Below are 21491 nucleotides of genomic sequence, written 5' to 3'. Positions count from 1 at the left end.
TCAAGTGATTAGCTACAGAATAAATGACCTATATCTGGGCATGCCAGAACTGGCTTTGAATATATGGGACACCCTTCACTTTCCTCTTACATATTTAATTACTTAATTTCCACTTTAGCATCGTGCATCCCCCTCAGTTTCAACCACTCACCCTCTTTTTTGGTCCCTAAAACAATCTCTGAATATCCTTCCTTATGTTCACTTTGGCCTGGTACAGATTGCTTGTGTCCACTGGGGCTTTCTTGAGCCTATCTCCTGTTTTCTGGGGTGTTAAAGGCTACTTAGCTGCCTATGTTGGCTCTTAGCAGGCCATCCATCACCTATAACACTGCATTCCAAATCACAACAAAACCCTCCCTTCCTTCAGCAAGTATGCATGTCCCTACCACCCTCTGACGCTCTGACTGTTCAACCCGCACTCACACACACACTTTTCTAGCTTTGTCACCATGTCTCAACATCCACTGCTAGATACTGGTCTGGCTTCATGTGTCTGTGCATAAATCAGTGATTATGCTTCTCAGCCTGGACCTAAAAACTATACATTCAATTTGGAAATGAGTTGCAATATTTCAACCTTGCAATAGTAACCAATATCACAGATGAGGCTATTGATTTCCTGAGGAATCCTAAAGACTAGGTGTCTTTTATAAAACAATGTGCTCAGGGGAAAAATTCCTGGATAAAACTTCCAAGCCTGTGCTGGATGATGCAGTCCAAAAAGTCAGACTAGATGTGCACAACCATCCATACTCTCTTCACTTTGGTGAGCCAGCCACCTACAAAGGCAAAATGTAAAAGCAGTCCAACTGCTAATCAAATTTGCAGATAAAGTCAGTAGGTTCAGTTAAACTGAACATCCCAGTATACACCATGACTACAGCAGTACATATTAAAATTGCAATTGCTTTACCTTTTGTGAATATGAATAACTATTTCTTTAAATGACAGTTATGTGACAGCAGTCATATGCTGAATGGATCTGCTTAGACCTTATCAAAAATAAGTATTACATGTCCTTGCCTTTCTTGACAACTAAGCAGACTCTTTGTAATTGACACTGTTGAAGGCTGTCAAACTTTCAGTCAGAGCATGTCTTTAAGTACCAACCCTCTCTTAAACTCTGAAAGTAATGAATTAATGAAAACATGAGGTACATTTCAAAGACTGCTGGTTATATCCTACCAAACTGAGCAGTTTCCAGAACAGAAAGCACTTGGCAGGATCAAAATCTCTATATTGTTGTTTATTCTCTGGATAAACTATTAAGTTATGAACCATTAGGCCTCACCTAGTCTATTTCTCTGATAATTTTTCAATGGATTTCATCTTAGCAAGACCCAACTTGCATGGGATATTTCTACTTCTGTGTAAAATGAAAAGAGTGAATTATGAATCAGAGTTACAGCTCTGGACTTCCACTGAGAGGGAAAGTTATGAAAATTTGCACTTTCTTGCTTGAGGATGTTCTTTTCCAGGCAGTACCTTGGATAGTTATATCCAAACATCTTTTGTGCGCTGGAGACACATCTGTGCTTTCAGCCTTCCCCCTGTGCCATTAGTCACTGTGGAAAGGGGTTTTTTAGACCTGTCTTTTTAGGTGTACTGTTGTCTGGGATGGTTACTGGTCACAAGAGTCATTCATCAGTGTCTTCCTCTTTGCTGCTTCTGTTGGTGTTATTGATATATCAGTGTCAAGGTCTCAAGTACTACAGTGCCAACAGGGCTGCAATTGATAGACTTCAGTATCAGATTTCTTTTAAAAAATACCCACAGACTCATTCCAGTGGTATAGGTTTGGCCAGGTTTAATAAGCATAAGCATAGCCATTTAGCATAGCTTAGATCCTGTATTATGCTATATCATCCTGAGTCATATATCAAAGGTAAGTTTTTCTTTCTCCCTTCCTGAAAAAGGACGTGCACTTGATATCATCCAGCGTGCAATTTCTGCTTGGGTAGGGGGTTCATGTGTTTGTTCGGTTTGCTAGCTAGAACTCCTTTTGTCATGCCATAGTTAACATTCATGTGAGCAACTGCAGTAGTAGCATTTGCTGTAGCAAGACTTGCATCTATGTTATCCAATGCCTAGAAGGACTCTGGTGGCCAAATTCACTTGTTTATCTGTTATCGAAGAATAGAGCCTGGTGATCCCTCAGCTTAGGGTAACTGTTTCCTGATTTTTATAAAGGGTTTCTGTTTGAGTCTATTCTAACGGCTTAATTTTGGATATTGATTACAGCATTTTCAAGTCCTCAAAGTATTTGGATAACTAATCTGAATTCCTGTGAAATTATGTTTTTTTTTTCATCACTGGGGGCTCCCAGGCAATATTAATAAGTTCTTGAGGAAAACAAATCTTACAATCAGAAAAGCATGTTCTGGCTGGGAGCAAACATCATACCCACATGTTATCTCTCACGCTGAGAATAACATAGAAATTCATAACTTTGAAAATCTCTACTGCAAGTGATTACAAGTTGCTCTTTTCAGAGACAGATATTTTCAGCATCATTTCACCAGCTACTTCAGTATCTGAAAATCTCATGCTAATGGGAAATGACTCTGGATAAATCTAAGTTGATGAATACGGAAAGGAGAATAATTTGTGTATATTTGCTTTAGCAACTACTCCCTGGTAACAGAATGGATCCATGTTTGCTGAGCAATATGTAAAAGGTTGCTCGTGATGGGAGTGGGTTTTCCTCTCTCGAGGAACTATGAGTATGTTGGAACACAATAGATAGAAAATTTTGAACATTAACATTCTGAGAAAGAAAAAAGAGATGTTATCCCTCAGAATTATCTAGTGGAGACTGTGTGATAAGGGATCCATATGGATTTACTCCTACAAGATTACCCTTTTCTTAGGCTGTACCATATGTTCAGGAGCAGCAATTACACTTGTCTTCATGCTGGAGGGAGGGTGGACTGATTCACTTCTTCCAGACCAAGTTAAAAAAAGTTGCACATATTGGCAGACTCAGAAATATGTGTATGAATGCTCTGAGGCTCTTCAGAGAATATAATGGTCAGAATCTATAATGGCCAGACAAGCACAGAGTGTATATAGGAAAAAAAAATAAGAACTATGTGAGTTGCTACCCTGTGGTGAGATCACTGTGTGTTTACACTGTGAGGCTAGAAATTACACTTGTGGCTAGTATAACCTGTCTGTCCCTTCACCTTTTCTGTGCACTGCAAAAAGTTGCCACCATGGTCATTAAAAAGCAACTAATTTTCTGAAACATGGTTATGGAGTTTAGTCATGACAGAATAAATTCTTTTCTATTGCTGAGGTGCTAAAACCAATTAAGCATCCTTTAATATTTCACTGAAATTTAATCACTGTGAGTCAGAATGATACCTTCATTAGGTGCATAGTTATATGAATTTAGAACTAGACTCTATCTTTGTCTTGTGCCTTATAGTTAAGCTAATGTGGAAGAGAGAAACACATTGTGGGGAATCATTTGGCTCAGTTTGTAGTTTCTTTTGGCTGAGATAAGTTAATTATAATCCACCCACGAGAAACATCAGATAGTAATTTCTCTGAATTATTTAAAAGATAGTGGCTAGTAGAAGTTTTATGCAGTGCTTGAGCTGTCTCCATTTCATTCCTGAGTGTGATCCTTTCCTGCCACCAAACAATTGTTTACAGTGTCACAACAGGGCTAATATTCCAAAGTCAGGTCTAGGGAAGAAGATTCTTGCTCAGTATAGGGGAGGAGTAGATATACACACCTGCAAATATGATATGCACGTGTCCAGCAAAGGACTGTATCCTAAATCCCTCTTCCGCAAAGAATCATGAATCCTAAAAAAGATGAAAAGACTTAGTGGTGCTTGGTCATAGGATTTTTCTCACCGTATGGTTTCCTTGTGGAAGGCATCAGGAGTAGAACAGACATACACCTCTGAGGACAGGGCAAAGTGACGATCAAAGGCTGAACCAAAGCAGACTGTGCTTGGTAATAGTAGAGACAGCATTTATCTTCCCATTCCAACCAAAACTTCCCATTCATCTTCCTTTGCTGCATTGTTTTGGGGAAAATAGGAGTATTCTTCCTAAAGACACCTTGGAACAGGTCATATCCTCCACCCTTGTTGAGAGTTGCTGTTCAGCAGTTTTACCAGCGTCATTTCTTCTGACGGTGCTTTTTCATCTTGCTGTCATTTGTCATTTGGATGAGGCAGAGAAACAAGGAAGGACTAATTCGACTTAAAAAAAAAAAAAAAAAAAAAAAAAAAAAAAAACTCCCCACATTCCAAAGCTGGAAGACTTCCTGATCAAGAACATGAAAGGTCATTTCATCAGTCATTGTGAAAGGTTCTGCCTCAAGTTAAGCCTTCATTTTGTCCTTAAGCAAAGAGACAGATGCTGCTTTGCTAAGGCCAGCCATAGACTGAGGGTAGTTCCTAGCCAAGCTCATTACATCACATGCACAGCAGTGTTAGAGAGACCTAGAAAGAGGACTTGTGATTTGGAAAAGAGAATTTAGAGCCAAGTAGCTATGCATCCAGTGGTGTAGAGGCAATTTTAGGACTTTTCCCTATCCAGTCCAGGGAAGGCAAAAGCAGTACTGCTATATGGAGTAATTCCTACACAGGATTCCACAAGAGAATAAAGTTCCTGCCTACATTATTCTTTTGCTCATATAATCTCAGCTGCACTCCCATACTTCTGGTGTACCTGTTATGGAGAAAACAAGGAAAGATGCTTTAGTAAGGGCGACAAAAGTTCTTTCTTCCTTGAGTGAAGATTGTAAGGAACCCCTTTAGCCCTGGTGGTGGTTAAGGTTAAGGTGGTTAAAGTGGTTAAGGAGAGACATACTTAACCTTTCCCTGAAGGATTATGTTGGCTATTAGAAATGATAAGCAAAAAGCCCTTATTGATAGCACTAATGACAAATATATGTACAGGAAATGAGAGTCACAAAATTAGCAGACCTTAGAGTACAGTGCTGGCTGTGTTTCCAAAAAGCTGGGATCTTGGTTTTTGTATGGAAAGATGGGGTTTTTTTTGAGTATTTTTTACCCTTATTTTCTAGGAATAATATATCCTGACTTTATATTTTTTAGTCTTTCCATTGGGGGTCATATCCAGGTTTTGATGCTGCTACAATTCAAGGTTCAATCCGTCCTTTTTTCTAGTAAATATCAATGAACATTTGACAGATTTCTGTTGCTGCTCATTTTGACAGGATGAGGACAGTATTCCCCTCTCTGATAGGAGAGAGGACAATAAAAAAAGTCTGTATTCTCCAACTGGGCAAAAGAAGTGAATTTAGTATCACTGTGTGTTTGTTTTGCATTCTATTCCATACTCTCCTTTTTTAATTTTCAGTGTTATATTTCCATGTCCTTCTTACTTAATGTTACCTGGAGTTACAGCAGGAAAGCCCAGATAAGATTTTGCAGAGTGAGAAAGAGATAGAGAGTTTTGCAGCCTTTTTACTTGAAACTTTGCAGAGCAGAGCAGTCTACCAGTCTTTTCCTTCATTGCTGACTGCTTTGAAAGTTTTTCAAACAAAGATAAAAAAAAATCCACTCTTTCACCCCTCTTTCAGTAGAGCAGGGAGTTCTTATGTGTTTAATATTTCTTCAAAGAAATTGCTCACAAACTGTTCCCCATTATTTGTAATGACTTCAAAAGAATGCCTGTTATTCACAGAAGCTCCTTTGACTTTCATACTACTGATAGACAAAGAAATATCTGTGATATTTCTGTACTTTAGGCATGATAAATAATAATCAGTCATGGTAAATAAGTAATAGATGTACCAAATCTGGATGTAGGGATATTCACTGATTGATGGTATGCCTAGTATGAGTTGTAGTTGGTTTTCATGCAAAAACTCATTAACGTGCTGGTCAGTTCTGCGTTGTATGAGTCCATTTGATCCTAAAATCATACTCAGCAAAACTGTTTAACATAAGCTAGTAAACTAGTAAAGAACACTAATGGACTACTTTCTAGTACCCATTGCTTATGTACTAGAAATCTGTTACACTTGTCTAAGACCTTTTAGGAGAGAATCTAGGCCAGAATCACAGAACTGCAGAATCACAAAGTAGTCGGTGTTGGCAAGGATATCCAGAGATCATCTGGTCCAACCCTATCTGTTCAAGTAGGACCAGCCAGTGTAGGCTGCCTAGGACCATGTCCAGTTTGGATTATCTCTGTGGATGGAGACTCCACAATGTATGTTCAGTGCTCAACTATCACCATGTAAAGAAGTATTTTCTTGTGTTCAACTGGAATAGCTGGTACTGCTGCATGGTGCAGGGCTTAGCAATTCCCTGTGCTGAGTTTCATGAGGTTCCTCTCTGCACATTTCACCAGCCTGTTGAAGCCCTCTATCATGCTATTACTGGAATCTATCATTGACTTCTTTTCTTCCTCCTGGGGTCACTATAAACAAAAGCCTGTTTTCTGACTTGTATGGGTTTTAGCTTCATATTCAGCAATGTGTTTGTCATTCTTTACAGAGTATCCTTGCAATCCAAACTTGACTTTGAAAGAAGCAGGGTGACTCTGGTTGCAGAGAAATGCCTTTATCTAATTCTAGCATCAGGAACTGAAAGTATGTAGCTGTGTTCTAGTCTTTTGCAGAAAATTCCTAAATTCTATATATGTCTTCATGTCTTTCTAACGTTCCTTTCCTTTTGCTTTCCTGTAATACCCAGAAAGTGACACAATGTCATCCCTCTCCTTTAGGAAGTGTTTTTATTATATATTTATGTTTCTCCCCCATAGCCCTGCCCCTTCCAGGAGACAATGTTTTTGACCTTTACTGATTTTTATACCCTACGTTCTCAAGTGAAAAGATATTCTTGTCCTAATATTATTGTAAAAGCCACTCTGATACATCCTTGTTCTTTTTACCTTGGCCATTGCTATACATATTTTCAATGTTTTTGTTTGTTTTTTGCAAGAGATTTTCTTCTTCTAACTCTGAAACAAAAACCCTGATGGTTGGTTATTTAAACTGTCCTTTATAATTTTCCAACAAGTTTTTCTAATTCACAAGAAGCAAGCAAACCATTTTACATAGCAAAAGCACTTCTAATGTTTGCTGGTTTCATTTTTCCTCAGATCTCTGCTTGCTTTTCAACCTTGCTGTGCTGGTGAAAATCTCTTCAAATAAGTCCCTTTTCATATCTCTAAATTGTGACTTTGTTCTTTTCTTACTGTATATATACTTTGACAGAATCTTGGTGAAATGAAATTCTTTGGCTCATTTTTGGAGAGCTGGCAAATGGAGTTGGCAGCCTCTCAACTGACATTAAAGCTCTTTTTTTTCTTCTTCTTTTTTTTTTCCAGCTTCCCAGTGAAAGAGAATTTCAGGATTCTGGGAGATTCCCAGTCTCTTCAGTTTATTCACAAGTTACATTTCTGAAGTGTTAGCAGGGTCTAAGGAAACTTTGGTGGAATACTTACATGCAACGTGATTAAACTATATAATAAAACAGAGATTGAATCATAGAATCATAGAATCATAGAATCATAGAATGCTTAGGGTTGGAAGGGACCTCTAGAGATCATCTAGTCCAACCCCCCTGCATACGCAGGGACACCTAGAGCACGTGGCACAGGACTGCATCCAAGCGGGTTTTGAAGATCTCCAGAGAAGGAGACTCCACAACCTCTCTGGGCAGCCTGTTCCAGTGCTCTGTCACCCTCACTGTTAAGAAATTTTTCCTTAAGTTCCTATGGAATTTTTGATGTTTCAGTTTCCGGCCATTTCCTCTAGTCCTATCAGTGGCCACCACTGAAAAGAGACCATCCCCGTCCTCTGCACTCCCTCCCTTGAGGTATTTATATACACTGATTAGATCCCCTCTCAACCTTCTCTTCTCCAGGCTGAACAGGCCCAGCTCCCTCAGCCTCTCCTCATAGGGCAGATGTTCCAGGCCCCTGATCATCCTTGTAGCCCTGCGCTGGACTCTCTCCAGCAGCTCCACATCCCTCTTGTACTGTGGAGCCCAGAACTGGACACAGTACTCCAGATGCGGCCTCACCAGGGCTGAGTAGAGGGGCAGGATCACCTCCCTCGACCTGCTAGAGATGCTCTTCTTAATGCAGCCCAGGATCCCATTGGCCTTCTTGGCCACGAGGGCACACTGCTGCCTCATGGTCAACTTGTCGTCCACCATGACACCCAGGTCTTTCTCCGCAGAGCTGCTCTCCACAAGCTCGGTCCCCAGCCTGTACTGGTGTCTGGGGTTATTCCTCCCCAGGTGCAGGACCTTGCACTTGGCCTTGTTGAATTGCATGAGGTTTTTCACCGCCCAGTTGTCCAGTCTGTCCAGGTCCCTCTGGATGGCAGCACAGCCCTCTGGGGTATCGGCTACTCCTCCCAGTTTGGTATCATCAGCAAACTTGCTGAGGGAGCACTCTGTGCCTTCATCCAGGTCATTGATGAATAAATTGAACAGGGCTGGACCAAGGACTGACCCCTGGGGGACCCCACTAGCCACAGGCCTCCAACTAGACTCTGCACCGCTGATCACCACTCTCTGGGCCCTGCCATCCAGCCAGTTCCTAATCCATCTCACTGTCCACTCATCTATCCCACACTTCCGGAGCTTGCCCAGGAGGATGTTGTGAGGGACGGTGTCAAAAGCCTTGGTGAAGTCGAGATAGACGACATCCACCACTCTCCCCTCGTCTATCCAGCCGGTCATTTCATCATAGAAGGCTATCAGGTTAGTCAGGCAAGATTTTCCCTTGGTGAATCCGTGCTGACTACTCTTGAGCACCTTCTTGTCCTCCATGTGCCTGGAGACAACAGCCAGTATGAGCCGTTCCATCACTTTTCCGGGGACGGAGGTGAGGCTGACTGGCCTGTAGTTGCCTGGGTCCTCCTTCTTGCCTTTTTTGAAGACTGGCGTGACATTGGCCTTCTTCCAGTCTTCCGGCACCTCCCCCGTTCTCCAGGATCTTTCAAAGATGATGGAGAGCGGCTTAGCTATGGCATCTGCCAGCTCCCGCAGCACTCTGGGGTGCATCCCATCAGGGCCCATGGATTTGTGGGTATCGAGGTTCCTTAGGTGCTCTCTGACCCAATCTTCCTCTACCCAGGGCAAGTCTTCCTCTCCACCAGCTTCTTCTCTTGCCTCTAGGGCCTGGGGCTCTAAAGGGCTGCCCTTGGTAAACACCGAAGCAAAGAAGGCATTGAGCAACTCTGCTTTTTCTGTGTTATTTGTAACCAAGGTGCCCATCCCATCCTCCAGCGGACCCACGTTTTCCCTGATCTTCCTTTTGCTGTTAATGTATTTGAAGAATTTTTTTTTGTTATTTTTAACGTCCCTTGCCAGCTTGCCTTCCAGACGTGCCTTAGCTTTCCTTGTCGCATCTCTGCACTCCCTGACTACGTTCCTGTATTTCTCCCAATCTTTAACTGATGTTAAGATACACTTGTATATAAGCAAAAATAGCAGTTTATGCACAGAGTTTCCATCCGTTGTGAGAATTCTGACTCATTCTATAAAAATCTTTCTGCTATTCGGAAGAGTTAAAATAGTCCTGATAGCTGTCCTGTTAGCTGCACCACACTTCTCCAAGCTGTACAAAAAGACTTTGTGACAGAGTAGCCTGGAACAGTTTGCAGGAGTTTGTTTTGACCAGTCAATTGCAAGACATGCCAGAACACCACCTCAAGCAGTGGCGGGGGTCAGTGGCATTCCAGCACAACTTTGCAGACATAAAACTAGGCAATGTGGTAGGGAATGGATTTCCTGTAGGACATGCAGTTTGTAAGCTAGCAATCTAATGCCAGCTCACATGAAGTTTCCTTTTCCTGTGGAAAGTCAGCAGCTATCAACCGCTATGGGATTCTGGTCATATCTTCTTGATCCTATCATTATCATTTGCGCAGATTTCACTGCCTCAAAGTAGGTGGACATCTCTACTTATAGCATGCAAGAAGTCAGCATGTGGCTGACTGTCACAGCTATGTTCTGACGGAAAAATATCAGAAACACTTCTGCAAATGAATTTCCTCTGAGCTCTTAATTTTTCTCATTATTTTTAGTAGTGTTTCTTTTCTAGGAATCTCTGCTACATGCTGGTAGGTTGATGAACTTTTCTGGTGTAACTGTTCAGCTCTGCATTAAAGAAAAAAAAAATCAAAATTAGTTGGGTCAGAGAGAGAGAGAAAATAAGCGCGACACTTCAGGCAAGCAGATGGACTATCTGTCTGTAAAACCCCAGGAATGGAGTGTCCCTGGTCTCACACACTGTTCAAAGACTTGAACACACCTTTCATGCATAACTTTTATCTGTTCCCATCACTGGAAATTGTTTTGTATTTTGTTGTTGTGACTATCAGTAGAACAGCTTACTGATTTTAAGGTTTTTTTTTTTTTTTTTCCAAAACATTACTGAGAATTACAATAGCTCTCTAACTGTACGTAAATATGATACAGAGTGAATTTATTAATATGACTATACATTGTTTCCATAAGTACTCCAGCTTCACATTTATTAATGGGAATGCTGCGTGGGCTTTCATTTACACTGCTAATGAACTTAAATATGTTTTAGTTGGACTTGATTTTTTTCTGAGGCAGTTAGTGTTCCAGATATATTGAGGTGAAAGGTGTTCTATGTGCAGTTGAATAGCTTTGGTTGATCGAATGTAATTTATCTTCTGTGCTGCCAGATGTTCTTGGATTATGTCTTTATTCCCTTAAGAGCTAAAGGTTAATGATCAGGGCACCAAATGGCTGCTGCTGTCATGTACAGGTGAAAGAAATGATAGAATAGAGCAAGGAACTTGAAAGTCTCATTTTCTGCTGTCATACCCGTGTTAACCAAAATGAGGTTGCCTTTGCGCAGTAGCTTGCACCTGGAGAGTTAACTGAGCACCTTCTCTGACGCAGGGCGTCACAGAGTGGGTTTCATGGTCTTCATTCACCCAGAAGTGCCTCATTTGCCCTGCAGCCTTGCTGCCTTGTGGATCCCTACTGTAGGAATCTAGATTGGAGTAATCTGGAGGAAAATTTCCTCTTGTGAGGAATTGCTCTACACATAGAGCAATGTATAATGGAGAGGAGCAATATACCTTGGCCTGCAGTGCCTCCTTCGTAGCCTCATGCAGTAATGTGCCCTGGAAGCCTATGCTTCATTCTGTAGCCTGTTGCATGGCTTTAGTGTATCCCCTGTGGGCACCATTCAGAAGTCCAGTAGATCTCACCAGAAATGTATGTTCTCTGAGGTAGTTGTTCAATACTGTTATTTTCTTTCCCCTGTAGCTCCATAGATATATTAATTATCAGTAACTCCCTATCCCACTAATTCACGGGAGACTAATTAATTGCTTTTGGCTCTATCTTCTCCCTGCCACCACCTTGCTTTTCTAAATGATCAGAAAAGAGCATAAGCAAATTAGGAGATAAAAAAGCATCTTCTGTGTTGCTGTTGACAAGACAGATTCTCTGAAGACAGCTGGATGCATGAGTGATGAGGACACAAGATTCAGAAAATCATGAAAGGATTTGAGCTTAATAGTAAAGGTTTCATCAAAAGGCAAAATCGTGATTGTATGTCGTAAAGAAAACCCGATAAATTAAAAAATGCAGGAAATGGGTTGGGCTAGTGTTTACTGAGCCTGACTCCATCCCAGTGTTATCTGGCATTCACTCATGTTGGCCTGACTGACAAAGTAATCATGTCATAATGCTAGTACTAAAAAATATCTCTTTCCTAGGACACCAGCAGTAGTCAGATACCACTGTCCTCTTTTCCAGGTGCAGGTCACAATAGCTCTCTGCCATTCTTAGATTCAAAAGTCTTGAATAAGGCAGGAAACAATTATGAGCTTTCACATGGTAAAATACTTGACACTTTGTTTCTTAATTCTTGAGTCTTTTGAATGATCAGTTATATTTTCAAGTTTTTTTTTTCATTTTTAAGGGTCATAAATTAGTCTTCAGTGTTGGTTTACTCGATTATTAATAACATTTGACCCTTGATTTTCATTCTGTGACTCCAAGATCTGGGACTTTCAGGAAAAAAAAAAAAAGACAACATTATAGATCATAAAACTTTATAGGAAATCAAGGAAATCATAAAAGCTGGCATCACTGAAGAATGCTAACTGTACAGTCCAAATATATCAATTTGTTGCTTTTGCTCCTGGGCAATGCATCGCAAGTGACATTTTCAGTGCAATTTAGATCCTTCTAGTCTAAAAAAGTCCAATCTTGTTTTTGCCCTTTTCTCCAGCCTTCTCAATGTCTGTCCACCATCTAAACTCTTCCTACTGCTGTAATGCACATCACTATCCTTCTGATTGTCCCATTTTCTGCTCAAAGATCTTCCGCTGAATGTGACTGCACTGTGCTGTGTATTGAACTCTTTCTGTGATCTTGGTCACCATTCAGTGACCTACTGATCTATTTCCATTATTTTGATGGTAGCCATGTGCCCTTGTCCTTGCCCAATAGTGCCCTGTTGGGGGCTGCTTTGAGTCCTTTTGTCTTTCCCTTGTTTTCTGATGCTCTGGTGCCACCAGAGCCACCAAATTGCATCATGCTGTTTTCTGCCTGCATCCTCGCTCATGTCAGCTTGATATTCCTTCTTTCCTTAGCTGCCCTCCTTGAAATAACACCTCATATTATCACTATTTATAGAAGAAAGATCTATGTGCCAGTAAGTTACATCCGTTAGGATTTAAGGGTCTTTTTTATGTGTCCATTTTTTTTTTTTTTTTCCTGGTAGCGAAGTCCATCCTCTGATTTCCCAGTCTTTTTACTGATCCTTTAGCCAGTTGCTGCCCAGGATATCACCTTTGATGCTTCCTCTCTCTCCTATTCTCTACAATTCCACTTTAATCCCACTAGGACTGAAAGTGGGCACTGCGCCTGAAAGGTGAAGCAAGTCTCTACCAGACCTATCTACAGCGCTTTCAAGGAGAACTAGCTGGTATTATCATTCTATAAGAATTATCTGTTGAGCTGAGAAAAACCAAAAGAGAAGGGAAGGGAAAATCAAAATTCATCAGATTCCAGTATTAAAATTCCCTGGAATAATTTTTAATTCTGAGAGCACTGACAGTGGTATTTTGCACTTCTGTGAATGCAATGGTGTGTTTCAGGTAATTTAAGATCGGGAAATTACAGTGAAATTGATTTTATTAGAGTAAGAGATTCCTATCCAGGGATGTTAGCGTGCTAAATAACTAGAATACAATTTACAGAACCGTAACTATTTCTCACTGCCATCGCACCTCCCATTCCTTTTCCTCTCTGCATTAAAACTTGTAGTGCATGGTAACAATGTTTAACACTGTGAACATTTACTTTGCATTCAGTGTACAGGCTACAACTGCACTAGTAAGGTAAAGAGTGGCCAGAAACATTCCCATGCACCAGAACCCCATCATCTATAGAAACCGCATGAAGGATTTGAGAAGAGAAGCTTAGACACAACAAATTCATGCTCTGTGTAATTGGGATTTTTTTTTTTTACAGATACACACAATAAATTAGCATGACTTTCAGTTTGAAATGCTTTTAATTGAAAAAGAGAAATCGTAGCAGTATAGATAATGTATGGCCCTAAGAAGGGCCTTGAGAGAAGCATCATAATCTAGTGGATAAACATAAAACTGGATCTGGGGTGATGCAAGTTCCTTTCCAAAGGAAATGCCTTGAAAGCTCCTGGCAAATCCTCTATTAAAGCAGCCAGTTTCGGGCAAAGACTAGATAATATCATACTCCTCATATGACGGAGGAAAGGAACAGAATTTCCTAACCAATTAGTCTAATCTGTCTTTTCTCTAATTCGCCAGTTTTGCATAACCACAGTATTAACTAGGAGTTCACTCTCACTAATCTCCAGTGTTACAGAGAAGAAAAGAACCCATTTGTGTATTACAGCTTAATCACATTATCTACTGATTTTCTTCCATATATAGGCATATACAGGCTTCTTTTGAAATGAAATTGTTGGCCTTATCCTCATTTTATAATTGAGGAGACTTGCAGTACAGCAAAATGATTTCTCAGGAACTGAGAATTGCTGATAAAGTAGAGCCTGATATCAGTGTTACTGATAAAGTAAGGAATAAAAGTCAAGTCTCCCAAATTCTGAGCCCAGTTCTCTCTGTGCAAGCTTCAGTGAATACTTGCATCTGGGATTATGACAACAACAACTCTTTTTTTTCTTTCTCCTGCATTTCTAAATCATTTATTTTCTAATTTTCTTACTATCATCACAAGCTGAAGAGAGTTTTTACAAAATTGCTTTACATGTGTTACATAAGTTATATCTTCAAGAACACAAGAAGGACTTTTTAATGGTAGGGGTAGAAAGTAGAGTTGAATTCAAGAAGAATGCTGAAACTATGCTTCCTTTTTTTAAAAAAAAAATGGATCTTAAACTCTCATGTTGATGCTTTCAGAAAACAAGACACAAATCTATATACTGAAGGGAAAGTATTATTTGCAAAAGCCAAGCAAACTGCCAGCTCACCATCACAGCTCCCATCACTTGAATTCTTACAGGATCATCTACTGCTGTTTCATTTCAGGCACTTTTGCTATGCTCCAATCTCGACCAGTAGCTCCCCTCCGCTTTCAGTAAATGATGTCATTGTGCCTTTGAGAGAAGAGGGCTTTAACTTTTTTTTTTTTTAAAAAAAAGAACTAAAAAGGTTAGTTGTAGGACATACATGTTCATTTCATTCCTTAAAGGCAAGATTTTCAAAGAAGTCAGACTATGTTCTTTATGAACGGTTTTCCTTGATATATTTTGATCTTCACTGATATGGTTCAGCAACTACCTTAACTACCAGCAAAAAAAATCCAACATCAGCATGGAGGAAATATGCTTGCTCTTCCTTTACCAAGGAAAATGAAATAGAGACAAAAGACAGAAATGGCTGTGTCATATGTGTCTGGACTGCAGTGAAGTTTCAGAAGGGAGAGAATTAAGACTCACAAGGCTTTTCAAATTTGTTGTTGTTCTAATTAAGTTTCAAACACCCTTTTGTTAAGAAGTGGATTGTCTATCTACATGTAGAAGTAAGACTGTTTTTAGATCCTCTGCTCTTAAATGTCACTGCTTATGCTTGAGTATTTGTTTTCTTTCCCTTGAGTAATCTTTTCCAATGCTTACAATTCATACACTCCTTAAACTGTGTACATTAAAAGCTATCATAGTAATCTCAGATTAAAGTTAAGCAAGTGCTTCACTCATTGATTTCCTCATGGAGTTAGTCAGCCATTTCTTTTATTCCTAAATAAGGCTAATGTGTAGTAGAGGTCCCTATTCCAGTTCGGTGATAAGAAGCAGCTCTACCAGTCCATATATACTGCCTTGAAGAGCATATGGACAATATCAAGCCCTTTGCTTCGAGAGCCTTGATGTGAGGGCTGTGAGCATTGTGAGCCCAATGATATTCTGAGTTTAAAAGCTCTCAGCTTTCAAAAGCTATTTTGAACTGGACAAGAGGTTCTTGCTACCTGAACCCATCTTTCTGTATTTTACTCTTGGAGGAGCTGACCAGCCACTATTTTAAAGACCTTCTCTGTTTTTCTACCTCCTAGTATTGATTCAAAGTGGCAGAGTATGGTCCTCAGTGATTAATGGTGTTAAAGTACAGAACATCTATGAAAAGAGTTACCTGTGATAGAGTAAACCAAAGATTGAAGTGGCATCTTGCAGCTACCCACGTTGGGGATAATCAAAGAGTCATCAATATCCCAGAGTGAAAATGTGTCTGCATTGATTTTAGATGTGGGGAATGTTAAGAGTTGTTATCCATCATAGCTGACTGGCAGTATGTTTGGAAGGGTGGGTTCAAGCTGGAAGAGAGTCACAAAATGCTCTTACAATTTGGCAACTTCATCAAAAAAAGTCTAGTCTTCCCTCAAAGGTAGAAAGCTTTTTTGATATTAGTTACTTAACTCCTACTATACTTGAACTTGGTGTTTGCATCTACATTCAACTGTTCTTTACAATAACATTAATTTGAATATTTTACAAGCACATTTGAAGCTTATTTATAGAACCACCCAAAAATCTTTGTTCTAGATGGAGAGTTGATTACTTTTTCCATATTGGCATTGCAACTGTGTTCCACTATAAACATATTATTAGTTCCAGTACTACCAGAGCTGTAGCTGCCAGGCCTGCCTGAGTTTAGAAATCTCTGTTTCTTCTGAAGGCTAACAGGAGCTTTTATGGCTAGTATCAAAATTAGCCAGGCGTTAGGACTGATCTTTGCATCACTGCCATGCTTGCAAAAATGAACGGGCCTTATAGTGCTACTCCCACTGATTGCTAGGCCTACAAATATTCTAGGCAGTTACACTTCCTTGAAAGTCTGTGTGCAATCTATATTTGAAGAGAACAAGTTGTAAATACTTGAAGTTTTCAGTATTTACTGATACTTTCCAATATAAATTGGCATGGTGTGTTAAGCTGAACTAGTGTATTTCTCTCTGCCTAAGATATATAGAAAGCTATATACTAGATAAACCCAGTTACTTGCTGCTTGCTTGGAGAGGATGTAAGGATCCCTTTGTTTGACTGGTGTGAGGACCTATTCTAACTGATAGTGCTATAACTCTGTTTTTTGAGAGTTATGACCAAGATCCTAGTCATAATTGTCAACCCCCTGGACCACTTATTTACAGGTGGGAGTAAATACAGGTGTAATTCACTTAGTGAATTCTAGTAATGTCTGGGACAGAGTTCATACAAAGAGAAATATAGTAGTAGTTAACAGAACAATCAGTACAAAAAAACCTGTTGGACAGTTCAGCAGAGCACAATTGTTGTCCCAGCTGCAGTGGCCCCAAGTGTGTTGTCCTTAGAGCCACAGGGAGGGTAGAACAATTAGAAATAACTCCAGAACAACCATTTTGACTATCAGCAACTGTTTGAACGAATGTATATGGAGCTTCCCAGGAGGGCTGCTTTCTGTGTTCTCGGCTCGTTCTGAAAAGCTCGTCTCTTTTTGTGCAGAATGTCCCTACTACGATAGTAAATTTGCCACAGATCTCAAATATAACATTAAGTAAACCTTTCAGGTGATGTTTTCATTCCAGCTGTCTTTCGCTGATACTTTTACTTACAAAAGTCTTTGTTTATTTGTTTCCTTTTTAAAAAAGGAGCCACATCCTCTCCTGTGGGCAGACTGAGGGGTGTGTAAGTGTAAGTGAACTAATAAATGCAAGGATCACCAGAAGCTCGTCTTAGCAGTGCTTCTCTGTGAAGGCACATTCCCTTCCGCTGCACAGAAAGATCTCTGGAGTGCTGTAATTTATGCTAACTGTGATGGCTGTTTGAGGCAAAGAACCTGTTGTGCCAGGCCTTACCTTCCCCTTTGCACTCACACCAGTTTCTGCAGTGGTGTGAGTGCCTCATGGGTTACTTTGCTGCTGGTGCTACAGATCTGCAGCTCTACGTCAGAAGGTGCTCCTTTTTTTATTATTATTTCAACCTTTTTCTCTCACTTAGACCCATTATTATGGGGAAGAGAAAAAGGTACAGAATATCTCTTTAGTTATATTCTCTTCCTCCCATCCGACACTGAATCTGAGATTCTCCACTGTCCTGACTAGTGTGTTGCAGTTTGCACCACTGTGAAGTGGGGGTAAACCATGTTGATTACCATCTGCTAATTTTGAATGCTAGTGATACTCTAACCTTGCATGGGTGCAAATGACTGCTTAAGTTTTGTGGCAGCAAAGAATAATATTCATAAATGGCCAAACCTGGAGAACAACTTGGGCCTATCTATTAGTTTGCTGTAACTAGATTTTGGTTTGGGTACATTAAAGAAAAAAAAAAAAACAGTTCATTTCCAACCTGGCAGGCATCTTCCTAGCTCTCCTTTCACTTCCATAGCTCAAAGTGCCAGTGTTTCTTTTTGATGCAAATAAAGGAAGGTGGTTTCAAGGAGAAATCTCTGACAAAGCAGATATCTGCATTTCTAGGAGCCATTTTCCGTAGTGGGAAGTAGGAAGATGAGGAAAGGAGCAGGGGGAGCAGGGAAAGAAAGAGACGTGGCAGCTCGCCATGCATTTTCAGGGAATGTGCAGATTGAATGTAGCCTCTTGTCTTGACAAGGTAAGCAACCTGCTGATGTTACAAAGCAAATGTTCAGGCACCCATGAAGCAATGTCACAGCTGCCAGGTTCAGACTCAGCAAAGGCAAAGATCATTTGCATGCTCATAACTGCTCGTTGCAGGCAGGTTTTTTTTTTTTTTTTTTTTTTTGAATCATTTGTTCAGATTTAGGCACATTTAAGATAAGTATAGATGCAGATGAGGAGAAAGAAAAATAACAGAATAGTTTTGACTGCTTTTTCCTTTTTCCTTTATTGCATATTAGAGAGATGGCCCTGAAAACTTGTGCAATGCTAAATGCTGATATATTGGAGTGACAGCAACTGGGTAGTTTGAACGCATGTTTGAACTTCATAGCTCTGACTCGTCTCTGCCAGCACCCTGCACAATAAACAAAATGATGTTCTTATGTCTGCCTTCCCCTACATGTCAAGAGTAACTTATTTTATTCTCTTTCTCTCTTTTTTTGTTTTTTCAAAGGATGATTCCTGCTACAAACAAGGCCTTCGTGGTTAACAACCTTGTTTCTGGGACAGGATATGACCTCTGTGTCCTGGCAATGTGGGATGACACAGCTACGACCCTTACTGCCACCAACATTGTGGGCTGCGCCCAGTTCTTCACCAAAGAAGACTATCCTCAGTGTCAGTCCATGCACAGCCACTTCCTGGGTGGGACCATGATTCTGATCATTGGAGGCATCATTGTGGCAACTTTATTGGTGTTTATCATTATACTCATGGTCCGCTACAAGGTCTGCAACAATTCCCAGGGGAAGATGTCCAATGTCAGCAATGTCTACTCACAGACAAATGGAGCACAACCAGTTCAGAATGGAGTTCTGCCCCAAGTCAACCCCAAAGTGGTGGTGAGAAATGAACTTATGGAGTTTAACTGTGAGTCCGTGCGGAGCAGTATCTCCTCTTCTTCCAGCTCTGCGAATAGCCGCGACTGTGATGACTATAGTCTCCAAAGCGAACAGGGCACATTGTCCGGTAAGTGGAGGCCCCCCTCCAGGTCAAAACATAATATTGACCGGCTAATGGGAGCTTTTGCCTCTCTGGAACTGAAATGTCAGAAAAAGGAGGATGCAACAGACTCCAGAACTTCCACAGTGGCCCGCCACTCGGACAAAGAGCCACTGCTGGGCCAAGCGGAGTCCAAATTTCGCAGCCTCCTCACGTTGCCTCTGGAGGGCAAAACTAAACGTAGCCATTCTTTTGACATGGGGGACTTTGCCACATCTCAGTGCTGCACCTATCCAAAAAAGATAACGAACATTTGGACAAAGAGGAGCCTCTCAGTGAACGGCATGCTTTTGCAGTACGATGACAATGACCTAATAGGGGCTAAAGGGACTTTTGGGAGCTCAGAATGGGTAATGGAAAGCACAGTGTAAATACCAGTGTCTCCCTCTCTTGCCTCACCTCATGTGTCATAAAGCATGGTTTGCTGCAGGGCCATGTATTTGGAAAGAGAGGGGTGGGAAAGTTCTCAGTCATAACGGCCAAAAAGATAGGCAAATAAATAAATCATGGAGATAAAGAGGAAGAAGGTCATGAAATGTGAATAGGCACGTATGGCACCACTCATATCTGGCCCCAACTAAACCATGCGTGAATGTTTCAAGGAATTTACTAGTTGTATTTAGCATTGCTTTCCAAAAGTTTCTCAGCCTCTTGGTGAACCGACAAACAAGATTAAACAAGGAGGGTGAGATGGGCTTAACAGCACAAATCTGATTGTGAAGGGTTTGGGGTTTTTTTCCACCCTCTTCTTTTAACCTCAGAAATATACTTCTGCAGATACAAGACTGGTGCTAAGATGTCTCTGGCTGTTACTGAAGTGACATTCTCAAAAGTGCAGTCAGGGCATCCAGAGGGACAGATCAGAGCAAATGTTTAGCTTAATATTGTGGCGTTAACAGTGACATCTGGGAAAATAACAATGCCTACTGTCCAGTGGGCTTTTGGTTGGGATTTGATGATTTTTTTTTATTTTGTTTGCCTTGTCACTGGTTTGGGGTTGTTTCCTTACCCTGCAGCAAAAAGTATGTTTCCGTGAGTTTTTGTGTATTATTTTCAGTTTCTCAGCAATCCCCTTGATGAAAAGGAGGATACATACAAAGATCAAATTTCTGATGTACTGTATAACCCACCTCCTTTGTATCCTAGGACAAATGAAATCTAGGGGTTAATTAAAGTAAATTTTAAAAATCCTCTTTTTTTTTCCATCTTCTTCATAGTCTCTGCTTGTCAATGCACAAGGCAGACTGCAGCAGCTTTTGATATCTGTGGGAGTTTAGCTATCAAAGATAGGAAAATAGTAATCAAAATTTCATATCCAAAAAGAAAAAAAAGAAAGGAAGAGAAAACAAAAGTGGCTCCCCTGTATTCTCCACATTATGAATACCAATTGCTTCTGGCAAAGGTCATGCTGTCGCTCTCTGTTCAGTTGACGAAGACACCAGTAAAGCACACACTTTCACTCTGTTGTGACAAGAGCTCTTTTGTACAGTTGCCCAACAGGGCTTGACCGTATCAGAAGAATCACAGGAAATGCAGGTTTTGTGCTTTTTCAGGGGATTATGTTCCAAGTTAGACAGGGAAAATGAGTTTAATTTGGATGTTTCAGAACGTAGGGTCTCCCTTGTGTCCCTTGCAATACAGGCTGTGTACTCCTAAGCCTCGGTCCCTCACCCTCACTAAAGTACTTGCTAACTAAGAACTGGTCATCTCTAGGGCTTTCAGACTGATTCTCTCCTTCCTTTTGGGTGAGCATTTCTGTAGTTTTGCAAATGCTCAAGCCCACCCAACTGATTTTGTTATTCTTGGTGACTTTACTGTGATTTCCGGCATTTCGGTGGCTACTGCAACTGTCCTTGTTTTGTTTATTTATTTGTTGATTCCCAACATTCAGCTGCTGGGAAACATTTTGAAATTGCACATTGTTCCTATGATTTTGTTAGAGATGTGGAGAAAGGGTGTAAGGCACAGAGAAAATAACACGTGAAAAACTCTATGTATATTTTTTTTAAAGGCTCAGAGATATATTGTGACATGGCTGTGTATTGATCTTGTATTCGTCATGTTTCTTACTTGGAGTTATAGAAAATTACATCCCTGTGATCAGAATATTTTTTCCTTTATTTTCTCTCTTTTTTTTTTTGCTACAAAATGTACAGTAAAAACATCCTTGGGGAAAAGTACCTGTTTTTTCATTTATTTGCTGCTCTGTGGTATGCTTTGAAACCTAAAGCAATAATTGCTTTAAAAAAATTACTGTGAAAAGGTACATGCTTGCTTTCTCTTTCCCTCAAACTGCCATTGCCTTTAGGATTTTAGGCATACAGTTGGAATCAAAGAATACGACTCTCTTTGGAATGCGTGGGGGAAAAAATG

At 40.4% G+C, this 21491-nt stretch overlaps 1 protein-coding gene across 1 annotated transcript in view; it reads left to right on the top strand.

Annotated features, from left to right (window-relative positions):
* Positions 1-20625, top strand: part of LRFN2 (leucine rich repeat and fibronectin type III domain containing 2) — a 150147-nt gene extending 129522 nt beyond the window's left edge. The window contains exon 3 of the mRNA XM_088524254.1: positions 18571-20625. Within this exon, the coding sequence (XP_088380380.1) occupies positions 18571-19489 (919 nt within the window). The 3' untranslated portion in view covers positions 19490-20625. The remainder of the gene's footprint in view (positions 1-18570) is intronic.
* Positions 20626-21491: the final 866 nt, after the last annotated feature.

This window comes from Tinamus guttatus, unplaced genomic scaffold (assembly GCF_059628265.1).
Source record: "Tinamus guttatus ecotype Peru unplaced genomic scaffold, ASM5962826v1 Tinamus_guttatus_pri_ptg000208l, whole genome shotgun sequence".
Taxonomy (NCBI): Eukaryota; Metazoa; Chordata; class Aves; order Tinamiformes; family Tinamidae; genus Tinamus; species Tinamus guttatus.
This window is presented reverse-complemented; position numbering and strand designations above follow the sequence as displayed.